The sequence below is a fragment of the Gorilla gorilla genome, chromosome 5, assembly GCF_029281585.2.
Source record: "Gorilla gorilla gorilla isolate KB3781 chromosome 5, NHGRI_mGorGor1-v2.1_pri, whole genome shotgun sequence".
NCBI classification, from domain to species: Eukaryota; Metazoa; Chordata; class Mammalia; order Primates; family Hominidae; genus Gorilla; species Gorilla gorilla.
Genome location: NC_073229.2, coordinates 181,348,271 through 181,360,921, shown reverse-complemented (window position 1 = coordinate 181,360,921; position 12,651 = coordinate 181,348,271). Strand labels below are relative to the sequence as shown.

Below are 12,651 nucleotides of genomic sequence, written 5' to 3'. Positions count from 1 at the left end.
ACAAAGAGGCTAACTGCTTTTCCCAAGGCCACAAGTGGAGTAGGATGGGGACCTGGGACCCACACCGATGCAGCATGGGCTCAGAGGTGTTCTGAGTGAAAGGTGAACTGTTGTGGAACGGCAGAGAGTAGAATGCCCACTGGTCCATGGCCGGGTGGAGGCCCCTCTACACGTACCTTTTCTCATTCCCCCAAACGGGTCCTTGTTGGGCTCATAGGGCATCCTGCCCATCACATCGGGCATGCTCATGCCCTGCTGGTAGGGGGCGTTTGGAGTCATGGAGTTCCGTTTCGGGAAGGATGAATCACTCACGTCTGAGAATGGGTCATGCACACTGATTGTACTGCTTCTGAAGAGAGGCAAAGAATGAAAGCTTCATGATACAGCAGGAGTTACCTCCAAACAGTACATTCAGAAGATGAACCCATCTTGAAATGTGCAAATGCAAAAACCATTCAAGATAAATGACATGAAGAAAACTGGCAGTCATCAACATTTAAAAACTCTCTAGGGAATACCATTTCTTCTCTCTGTGAAGTTTGCCCTAGAACACTAAAAGATGAACAAACGTGACTTTGTATGGCTCACAGAGTTATTTGAACATACCTTCCACCTTGCATTGGGGTCATCTGGCCGTGAGGGGTGGAGGCTGGGGTAGGTGGCTTCAGGTCACCTGGAACCTCTGCCATGGAATTGCTGCCAGTTGACTGGGGGGTCTGTGGGCCTTGCAAGGATCCCGAGTTAGCTGATAGTAGCAGCACCAAGAGAAAGAGGAAGAAATCCAGAGATTATCAAGTAAGCCCAGCCGCCTTGCTAGTTATACAGATGAAAGACATAAATGTAAATAAGACACCACCTTATTAGAAACAGTAACAATAGCCATTGCTGATAATGATGTTGTAAAATTCGTTGCCTTTCTATTGTTTACAGTAAAAAGCAGTAAAGAAGTTTCTGAGTAAACTATTTGGCAACATATTTCATTTGTGAGCCATAAAACACATTTCTATCTTTTGACTGGATACTTATTTTCTGGGGTATTTATCCCAAGAAAATAATCGAATAAAAAGGAGGCTTTAGGCAGAAGAGTGCTCATTCACTGTTGTTTAGACTGGAAATCATCTAAATGTACATTTTTATAAATGGGATGAAAATTTTCGTGCATCAACTCGATGAATTATTGTGCTGTTTTAGAAACAAAATGAGAAAACTTAGTTCTGGGTCTTAGACAATGTGAAATGTTTAAGATGAAAAGCAAGGACACAAATTAACAATGAGCCTTAGGTCATTTCAATAGCTTCTCAACATCTGAATGTGTCTGTGCTGTCATTAATAGCGTCACTTTTTGACCTATGAAATCAGATTTGTTATCAAAAAGCACAAGTCATACTGGTTTGGCGTTTTTTAATGTTGTTATCAGGGTGCTGAGATTCGGCTTTACGTATAATTACATTATAATAACAGAATTGAACTGATTTTTTCCAAACCTTATGTGGGACTCTTGGAAAAATTAATTAACCTCACCTTGAGGGAAAAACGTAACATTTGCAGGGTTCCTGCTCTGTCATCTACTGCAGTTCTTAGCACGCCAGATCATCAATAGATACTGGTTTCACGTGTGAATTAAACAAATACTTAATAAATGAGTAATACACCTACTATAGTCTAGGCTCTCTTCTATGCTCACATACACCAGTGGACCAAACTGATAAGAAAGACAACAACCCCTGCCCTCATGGAGTTTCTGATAAAAACGTGCAGAACCCCCCGAACAAATGGCAGGATTACTGCTGCTTGTGAATAACGTTTTCCATGTTATTGTGTAGAATGCCTTCCCTATGACGTTCCCAAGGCTCACTACAATTACCATTATTCACATTTTACTCTAGTGGCAACGGAGGTGAAACAAACCACGAGAGGTTACAGAGGACACTGCGAAGGAGTCAGAAATCAAAATGAGTACATTATTTCTACTTGGAAAGCCTCAGCTAGACAGAGACATTTCTAGCCAGATGAGGTCTGCCCAGCCCCTGGCCTGGGTTGGAATGAACGCTGGCCAACAGAGCTGAACACTGCGTAACATCCGTCCCTGTGAGCCCTGCACTGAATGACTTAGAGAAATTCTCAGAGATGCCACAAAGACTGACTTTTTAAAAAAAGTTTTTATTTACTTTTTTTTTTTTTTTAACTTTAAGTTGAGGGGTACATGTGCAGGATGTGCAGGTTTGTTACATAGGTAAATGCATGTCATGGGGGTTTGTTATACAGAGAAGACTGACGCTTATTGTAGGTATTTTAAAAGAAAAATGTATTCATTCATACTCACAAACCAAATTTGCGTAAAACCCTGGAAACACATGTTAAAAAGGTATATTGGAGTAAAGGAAGAAAGTCATCTTTTGCAGATATAAAAGGGTAATAATCCTGCAGACATGGTTGCCCGCCTAGTGCTGCAGAAGAGAAATGACTTGCTTTCGAAATTCAGGCAGGCTCCGCTCCAGCCGACAGCCTCCTTGGAAACATCACTTGCAAGGCTTGATTTCAGAAAGACCCTTATTTACAAGTATTCACATTTATAGCTAATAAAAAAAAAGGAAAAATCTCCCTTGCCAGTGTTTTTTTTTCCTTTCCTTTCATGGAAAAAAAAAATGAATGCAACCTCTTGTAACTCCATTAATAGAGGAGGCTGGCAGGCTCTCTAGGACATCCCTACCTTTTGCCAGAAGCTACAAATGTATACTCTAAAGTAAACAATGGAAAGGTTACTGAAGGTTAAGTACATTCACACACTTCAGACAGCATGGCCAGGCTCCTAGCTGGGAAGATAATTTACCCGGCACGAACCTGGTGCCCTAGTTCTGGCGGGGTTGAGCGAAGTAGGGTGGGGAGAAGGAATAGCTGATATGTCCCAGGTCTACAGTGACTAGAGGTCAACCAGAGGGCACCTCTGTTTATAACCTGAGTCCCTTTCTCATTTATCTTCCACTGAGGATTCCCTAGTTGGATCCATGACAGGTTTTGTGACATCACCTGTCAGCTAATAATAGAAATTCAGTCAGCCACCTGCCAGCCAAGATGGATGGGTTTTTGGTTACAGACTTACTAATTGAATGTGGAGCTCCATGCCCCAGCCCTGCCCCACTTCTCCCAGCCTGGTCCCTTCCATTCCCCTCCGCATCTCCAGCTTACAGGCCGCAGGGGCCATCTGGGGAGGTGCTTCCTACAGCGCTCATTGGAACTCCCCCACAACCTTTTCTAGATGCTTTATAACAAGATCGCCACTGGCACCTTAAAGACACAAACCACACCCCAAGGCCTTGCCTTGGTTCACCTGGGAGTCTCAATCACTGACTTGCTCTGGTCGCTGGAAGACAGGAACCCAGACATCCGGTGTGAGAAGCCACACAGCCACTTGGCAGTGATGTGTGGGGTGCAGCCCCATGGGCCAAGGGGCTTATGCCTCCCAGAGGCTGACAGAATTGAAGCCTAGAGCTGTATTAGCACCCCACATTGAAACCTGACGAGAGACAGATGACTTAGAGTGCTCTTAGAATACAGTCAAAAGACTTAGGATTTTAGCTGGTTCAGAGCAACCATTGGGGGAAAAAAAATCTAAAATGTTTCTTCAGAATCTTTTAGTTTAGTTCGCCTGAATGTGCTGGTAAAAAATAAACTATAATTATGTTCTTCCAGGAAAAAGTGACTTCAAAGAACATAAATTTTTACCGTAAATTTGTGTTTAAAAATCTTGTAATAAAGGAGACTGTAACATGGCCAATAGTTGGGAATAATTTTATTTTCCTTTAACAACAAAAATGTTTCCAGACACTTTCCCTAATGATGGGACTGGAATTGGAGAGGCCACCTGCTGTGTGGGTGGCAGTGAATCGAGAGGCTTCTGAAGACCAGGGTGCCTCTGCCTGTGACCCCCAGACGCCTGTGTGTGCCTGGAGCCCCCTGCACGTGCTCTCGGGGCTGGATGAGACCAGGAGGCTTTCCTTCCACTGCCTCCTGTGTCACAGGCCCTCGGCTCCATCTGGACTACTGAGAAGAATGTATACCAGGAGTCCATTTGCAATCCAAGCTCTTTTGTGTAGTTAAAATGATAATGTTGCCATAAAAATGACAGTTTAAAAAAGGGGAAAAGGGAAGGGCTGGCTGTTAAGAGAACAGGCCCTCCACTTTCTGAAGGATCTATACGCCTCAGCAGGGCCCCCATCCTGAAGCTGATGCACACTGGGAGAGCTATTCTCCATACACAAGTGCAGCCCATTCAGTGACACGAGTTCTTTCCTGGCAAATAAAATGTACCCTTAGATCTTTACAGACATCACCACTTTGGTCCCTACGCCCCACTGGGTTTTTATTTTGGAAAAATAGTTTCAGAGCTGTTCACAGGCAGCTTGTTTTACTCTGTGAACTGGATGTAATGTTGTGAGATTTTTAAAATTAGATTTCCCAGTTTTTAAGGGACACCTGAGTTGGCAAAGCCTTTGAATCTTTAAGGATGAGGTTAGCGAGGATTTCTACTTGTTTTTAGAGCCTACAGATGTAATTCTAGGTATATTCACTACAAGTGCACTTTGGGCCTAAAACGTATTTATGTGAGATCCCTTGATTAGCAACCTTGGATATCAGCTTTGCCATCCAGACAGCAGCTAGAGGAAATCATTAAAAGTGAAATGACCTCTTTCTCTGGCTTCTATGTGTAAACATTTCACATATTACAAAGGTATTTTCAATACAGCCAGAGGTGTCTGGTGGGTATCGTGTATACTCTAGCACCAGATGCCCCAGATAAGACCTTCTACTCCCCAGCTAGTTGGCTTTGGGCAAGTACTTAGATTCCATGAGACCTTCATTTTCTCATGGATTTTAAAATAGTATCAATGTCACAGGGCTGATGTGAAAATGAAATGATAGCACTTAGAAAAGGGCCCGGCACACTGGAAGTGCTCAGGAAACATGGGCTGCCAGCCACGCTCAGAACAAGCTGTGTACAGGAGCGGTGGGTGCAGCCACATCTCGTAGACAGGGACCAGGAACAGTGAGGCTAATGTGCTGAAGGTCGCTGACGGTGAGCCAGACACAGATAAGAGAATGGTCGGATCTACTGGAGTGAGGTCACCACCCAGCACTAAGGTGCCAATTTCTTCCCCTCTCTACTACTGCATTTATCAGAATATATGATTTCATCATTTCAAATCTGAAAGCCAAACGGTAGAATGAAGGCTGGCAGGGGAGCTGAAAGGAATGGGAGGGTCCCCGTCAGTGGGGAGGAGAGGGGAGGGAGCCAGCAAGCATCACTGATGTGGCTCGGCCTGCGAGCGTGTTGGTGGCCAGCGCTGCACCCATTCCTAAGACCCCTGACTTCCAGAACACGGCTGCAAAAGACCACCTGTTTCCAAAACAAGGCCGTGTGGATCCTTACCACGACAGCTTGCTAAATTCCCTAGAAGTGAGAACTTGCTGGGTAGGGGACATTAGAAACGAAGCCCAGGCTTCATTTTACTAAAGTTCAAGTCTGAGGATTTCCGACAGAGGGCGGGGGAGCTCGAGCTGTCAAACCTGTAGGGTGGCATTTCCTAGAAGTGCACAAGTATTCAAACTGGCCACTGGGGGATCTTTATTTTGTGTAGAGGTAGATGGAATCTTTTTGAATACTTGTATAAGCAATAAATGTATATGGCTTAGAATTCGAAAGCCTGTTTTGATTAAGGTAAAAGCAAAAGAAGGGGTGCCTTCCAAGTGTCAACCAGAAATGGCCATATCCCAGATTTAATTCTCTCATCCCTTAACACTGCCAGTGGGCGTCCAATTAAATAAACAAAACGACACAGGAACCCCCGCCTCTCAAAGGTCCCGAGTTCCCTGTTGGCCTGACTGTGAAACCACCTTCCCGGAACCTCCCAGGCCAGGCGCCTGGGCTTTCCTGGGCCAGTGACTGCAGCGCCGCCACTTACCAGGAGATGGCGGCTGGAGCTTGGGCTGCTTTTTGGTGTCCCCGGTGCTGAAGACTTCCGGCGGGGGCTCCTCCCCACGTTCGATCTTGCACTCAAAGGCAAACAGGTACTGAATATACTGCTTTTTCAGGGAGCTCGCTGCACTGCTTGAGGTGCCAACGTTTAGGTTGGTTGCCAGCTCACGCCACTTCTTGTTTTTATTAACCTAGCGAAAAACACGGCAGGATCATTGGTTTGCAGCAAAGTGGCTTGTTTAAAGCCAGGAGACCAAAAAAGCACTTAATGTCTTGGTTGACTTTTCTTCATTTGCCTCTTTTAACTAATGCTCATTACTCCCACTCAGGAGTGCATAGGCAGCATTAACAGTTATAAAACCATTAGGGAACCTGCTGATGGCAACAGAAAAAGCAATGCTCGGAGGTCCTTCTGCCCGCCACGTCTCCCAATGCCTCACGCTCATCCCACCGCACCTCCAATTAAGGAAAAAGGGCATCTCAAAACATTTAAAAAGCAACAACGGCACTATTTTCCAAGTTAGGTTTTTGGGCACTGATGTGAAAGTGCTCATTCCAGCAGCTGCAAGCCCTCAGAAGTGGGCCTGTGATTCTGGGCCGTACCCATCCCCTCACCCCAAGACTGTTTGGGGTGTCAGGCAAAAGCAAAAGTGGCACCTCGTGCGAAGGCAAATGAGCCCCTGGACCAACGGCCCCCAACTTAAAAAGCATGATGCGATGCCACTGGCCACCAGCCCTGCTGACGGGGCAGGTGCACACCTTCCTGTGCGGTGCTCTTACTCAAGGAGGCTTAAAGGGCTGGAGACAACACAGTTGCAAAAGGAGGAGAAAGAAAGAGAACTCCTGAAATGTGACGTTAAGATCTGAGGCATTATTTTAACCTTTTGATTCCCACTTGGGAACAGGTTATGAAAGGTTAAACATATGAATGAAACATGAGGATCTGCAAATAACTTGGGGAAGGTTTTGTCTTTTGATGTCTCCTGCGTTGTGTGGCAAGGGAGGGGGTAAGGGGACAGTGGTTTTTAATGAAATATTAAATTTCTGGGTTCAAACTTTCTCACACGGCTCTTATGTCTATTTACTTAGTACTCGGTGGTGTATAATAAATTGTGGATGCTCCCGGAGATGACCACTGCCCTCTTTTGGCACTGAATGCAGGGCTGCAAACCGTGGGTCTTCGGGTTACTTCAGAAATGGCAAGCTGGGCACTGCTCAGTGTGACCTAAGAAGGAAGGCTGGGAGCTGAGCTTTGTGTGGTGGCAGCACCTGCTCCCAACCACATCTGATGCCCACAAGGTAGACAGCATGATGGGGTGGGGACAAAGATGCAACCCAGCTACATTCCAGCAACCCTCATTACAAGCCTGCGGAGAGTCTCGTGACAGACCCAGCCTGGTTATATACACTGTGGACACAGTCACAGTAAGGAAGTAGCCAGACACTATCTACCCTGTGCTGGCTGATAAAATCTAATCGTTTGAGCAGTCCTGGTGATTCCAAAAAATCCATGTCAGAAGAGGCTAGGTGCAGGGGAGAAAGGTCAGGGGAGTCCAGGGGCAGAAGGCAAAGGAGCCCAGGTGCAGAGGGGAAAGGTCAGGGAGTCCAGGTCAGAGAGAGGCGTGTCTCAATCATTCTCTTTGCTGACCCTCACTCACACGTGCTATCACACGACTTAGCAGCTGGTTATGCAGCGTCTTGGGCAAGCTCTAATTCTTTCTGTCATAGGTCTCAGTTCCCCCATGGAATGGATTAGGTACCTAGTGGGAAGGCTAAGCACAAAGAACGCCTCCCCTTTCTCCCCCGAGACGCAGCACTGAGACCACGGTAGGCCGTCAGTGACACCCGCAGGGCAGATGACTTGCCCTTGGATAGTTAGTGACCCCCGCCACCTTGGTGGGGCGCAGGGCGCCTGATTCTGACTGCCTGTTAGATTACCTTGGGCACAGAAGGTTTCATTTCATTGATGTCGTCGGGTGGTAGCCCAGGTACTGACAGCTTTGAAAAGCTGCCCAGGCCATTCTAATGCATAGCTGGACTCCAGAACCAGTGGCAAATGGGAAGAGTATGTGTCTGACGTCAGAGAGACCTGGCCCCACCAACTACCCTGGGAGTGTCCCTGGGCTACAGCATTATTCTATTTTTTTAAAAATATATTATTTTTTATTGAGACAGGGTCTTGCTCTGTCACCCAGGCTGGAGTATAGTAGTGTGATCAAAGCTTACCGTAACCTTGAACTCCTGGGCTCAAGCGATCCTCCCACCTCAGACTCCTGAACAGCTGGGACTATAGGTGTGCATCACCACGCCCGGCTAAGTTTTGTAGTTTTTAATGGAGACAAAGTCTTACTGGGTTCCCCAGGCTAGTCTGCAACTCCTGGCCTCAAGTGATCCTCCTGCCTTGGCTTCCCAAAGTGCTGGGATTACAGGTGTAAGCCACCGCACCCCATCCTGTACTTGATTTTGTTACACAGGAGTTTTGGGGCTGGTGACTCATGTATTTAGAAAGACAAAGGTTACACAGTGAGTACCTTTTCCCTGTTCCTATGACAGGGCGTGGTCCTACAACTAGACTCCTGATTAAGGAGCGAGGGCTACAGTGAGGAAAGCCGGTGCCTGGGGTATGAGACTTCAGGACGCACTCACTCCGAGAGTCAAGCTAGCACACAGTGGATAGCTCCTTAAATCTGCACCCCAGGCAGCTCCCCTGTCACACCTCAGGCCTAGCCCGCTGGAGGTCACAGCAATGGCCCTCCTAACTGTCCAGTTATTGTGGGCATGGTTTGACAAGTATCACTTAATTTTCCTGCTAACCTGTTCTGGATAGAGGGAAGCAGTAAACGTGACTTATATCTGACACAGATAATTAATTCAGTCATTTGTAAAACATTTCTGAGTATTTACTATGAACTACTGGCAGATTCCAGAGAATCCTGGAGCTGTAAGAAAACCTACAGGAAAATCTAGTCTGGCCCGCTGTACACATGATGAAACTGAGGTCCAAGAACATGACCTGCTGAGGTCACGCTGCGAGTTGGTGGCAAAGCCAGGGTCCCCCAGTGCTCCCTGACAGCACACAGACGTGGGTTGCAGGAAGGCGACTTTCACACAGGCTTAGCTTTTCCTTTGTGAGAAAAAAAAATGAGTCCACACATTCAAAGAAAGCCACTGTAAGAACTTATCCACAATGCTTCCTTTTTCACCCCCTCCCTCACTCATTCTTACCTGGGCCAAACCCCCGATCTCTTTGACGCAGACGTAGAGTCGGAACAGGTCCAGGGGCTTCTTGCCCACGGCAGGCAGACTCGAGACAGGAGAGCCTCTCTCTTCCATGAAGGTGAGGTATCGGTCGACCCAGAGCTTTCTCTCTGGCTCATTCCCCAGCTCGTACACCTTCGTGATCTTCTCCCCAGTAGTGGTGGAGGAGCTGGACTTCTAGTACCCAGAAGCAGCATGTGGAGGTGGGGCATGGGTGGGCAGAGGGAGAGGGAAGAAGGTGAGAAAAAAGTAATGAGCTAACAAATACAAGAAGAGAAGAGATTAAAAACTACTGCTATCACACAACAATTAGGAATGAAGGCTACTAGTTCAGGCACAAACTATACATTTTCTTAGTTAGGAATTTACTTTTACTTTAAATAAAAGGCCCAAACTCCCCCTTTTATACACTTAAAAACAAAAACAAAAAAGAACAAAGCCCTTTTTGGATATAAGCGTTGAATCCCAGAAGGCAAAATTCCAGTGACACCTCATGTTATTTTTAAAAATAAAAGGGTTCTAGCTCATGGAATGATCATAGTGAATTAAAATTTTTACATGTGATATTATAGAGCCCAAAACATTAAAAGGACTCCTACTTTTCCTTGTCAGAACAAGAATGGCTAAAGGGTGTCTTCGTTAAAATGCTACAGCATCTGGAGCATGAGCAACCACACGGTGCTTGCTGAAAAATATAAGGTAGATTTCTAGTCACGGGCACCAGTGGTGTGGGTTATAAGCTCGTGTTTTTTTTTTTGTTTTTGTTTTTTTTTTAGATAAACTAAGGGTCAACCAAAGCTCTGGGATTTATGGATAAACATATACATTTATTTTTATGCCCATGTATTTATATGCTCATGTGTTTTATATTGATACTCTAGTTCTTGGGTTTCTATGTACCTGCTTTTACCTGACACTAAAATATCAAGAGTTGCCGTTTCTGAACACCTGAAGCCTACTCCATGGATTACATAATCTGGACAGGTAACACTTTTAGCCCTAGGCAGGCCAACTGTATCTCTTCCCTTTCTTATTTATATCTCTGTATTTGTAAAAATATTTACAATATTTGCAATACTAGGGTTATTGTACAAAATCTTTTCTCAGTTCTCAATAAAGATTTCTTGGAACGATAATTTACTTCATTTATTTATGCATACCTAGGTTCTTATTTGCAATATAGAGAAATTATTACAGACAGAATTCTTAAGTTTTTTCCTTTTCTTTTTCTTTATTTAGCTTAATATAATTTTAAACATATTTTTGAAGGTTTAGGGGGTTAACTAACATGACTGCCATTGAGGCTAGATGTTACCTTATTTAGCAGAATGATCTCCAGTAAAAGTAGGTCCCTCAGAAAGGATGCCTGAGAATGAAACTTACGCAGCACGTGAGGCCGCCGCTTTCCCTTTAACTAACACGTGATTCTCCAGAGTCACTGGGCTGAGATTCTAAGCCTTCAGCTTCAGAATTACTGAGGCATAACCTCTTTATCAAATATGTAATGGGTAATACAGTTGATGTAAATAAAAAATGTAGAATGATAAAAAATAGTTGTTTTATATTTTAGAATATACTTTGATGCTGAGGTTAAACTTCACATCACTTAAAAACCACTTTAGATAAGAGATAAAAAGTATACATATTCATATATGTGTGAATATATATGTCTATAAACCCATATGTACACTTAGAATATAGAAACTATATATCCAAATAAGTTTTTAAAGCTTATTTTTCATATTCTTGTACCCAAGGCCTACTTGACTAGGAGAAGAGGCTGCTCTAACACACCTTACACAAGATTCTCATCCGGGCAGCACCTCAGAAGCTCTGCCGTCATTAATGGGACAGTTATTAAAAACAGGTTCCTAAATTTTAGTATGGAGTTTTCTTTTTTATTAACGGGACAGTTATTATTAAGAGGTTTCTAAATTTTAGTATAGAGTTTTTTTCTTCTTTGGGGAGTTACACTTAAAAAAATGGGTCCAACGTTTTTCAAAAGTGAAAATTTGAAATAAGAACATGAAGAAAAAGGCATTATAATCTATAATCAGTTAACAGTAAAACAACTTCCCTCTTGCATTTTATTTGTAAAAAACTGAGGTAAAAGTTTGAGATTCAGTTTAAAGATAAGACAAATAAAAGCAATCATTTCAATTTAAAATTGCTCCAATTAGCTCAACCAATATCCTGTTTGTAAGATCCATCTGCCGTTCCTGGTTTGGTCCTCTCTAAACTGAAACTGGGGAGTGGTTCTGGATGAATAGAATCATGAATGGAGCAATGGGGCACAGAAATGCTTGTTCTTGCTTCTGAAGGGACTGGATTCTTACAAGCTGGAATAGGCCTGAGATAATGATGGACACAGTTTGACTATATATTAACTTTTCTCTCCTTGGTTAAATAAACTTAAGCTTAATTAACTTGTGCCTGTCTCAATTTGTTGTCATAACACTGGAAAAATTGAATGAAGATACTTTCTAAGAGAATAGTTCTTTTTCATAATTTTTAGATCTTATAAGAGGCATTTTTATGGCACCATAATGTAGGAAACTGCATCTGCAGGGAACTGACACGGTCAGGCCTCAGTTTACGTGATAAATTCCGAAGAGGCCTCCCGAGGCTGGCTCACTCAGCTAAACCAGGGCCTCAGTTTCACCACTGCCACACGCTTTACTTTTCCTTTGCAGCACGACGTCACACACTGTGTAAAACTGTATGTTTTGCACGTAACTATTTGTCTGACACCCACTTTTCCGACTAGATTCTAAGTTCCACAAGGCAGGGTTTGGGTGGATGCTGATCACCAACACTTAGCGCGGTGCTCTGCATGCTGGAGGGCTGTGATAGCATTTTTTTTTTTTCCATGAGTGATTACTCCAATGGACAAAAAGGGTGTGAAAAGCTTGGCAACATGCTAACAGGAATTAACAGCTGATTCAAATATCCTATAAACAGGATTTCACTGAGCAAGGTGTGGAGTGAACGTGGGCACAGTCTAGTAAGACTGAAGGCTGAGCAAGAGGTTGCGTCTGCTGCCAGCACTCAATGCCTCCACCCCAGCTTATGGTTCGCATACTGGGCAGGCAATGACCACAGCCAATATTTGGTGTCTGAACAGAGGGCAATTAAAGACTTAGTGAATAGACAGCATGTACGTTATCACTCTCATCACTGACCAGGCTCCAAACATACTGTCCTTGTTCATAGACACTGGCTTTAGATAAAGGTCTTCATTTACACTCCTCCCACTGACAGTGGGCAAACAAACTCGCCCTTCGGAAAGACGGGTTCACTTTTCCCAGTCACTAAGGCCTACCTAGTACTGCCTCAGCGTTGTAAAAATTGTATCCTACTGCTGTGAAACTTTGTGGAGGCAAGAAAAAGGAATGGAAATTGCTGTAAAATTACAGCAA

General features: G+C 44.2%; 1 protein-coding gene across 11 annotated transcripts in view; it reads right to left on the bottom strand.

Moving 5' to 3' along the window:
- ARID1B (AT-rich interaction domain 1B) overlaps nt 1-12,651 on the bottom strand; it is a 437,019-nt gene that overhangs the window by 19,022 nt on the left and 405,346 nt on the right. For all 11 annotated transcript variants that reach the window (XM_055391577.2, XM_063707979.1, XM_063707978.1 and 8 more), the window contains 4 exons: nt 9,200-9,409; nt 5,961-6,165; nt 607-745; nt 177-349 (listed from right to left, as the gene is read on the bottom strand). In XM_055391577.2, coding sequence (XP_055247552.1) covers nt 177-349; nt 607-745; nt 5,961-6,165; nt 9,200-9,409 — 727 coding nt within the window. The remainder of the gene's footprint in view (nt 1-176; nt 350-606; nt 746-5,960; nt 6,166-9,199; nt 9,410-12,651) is intronic.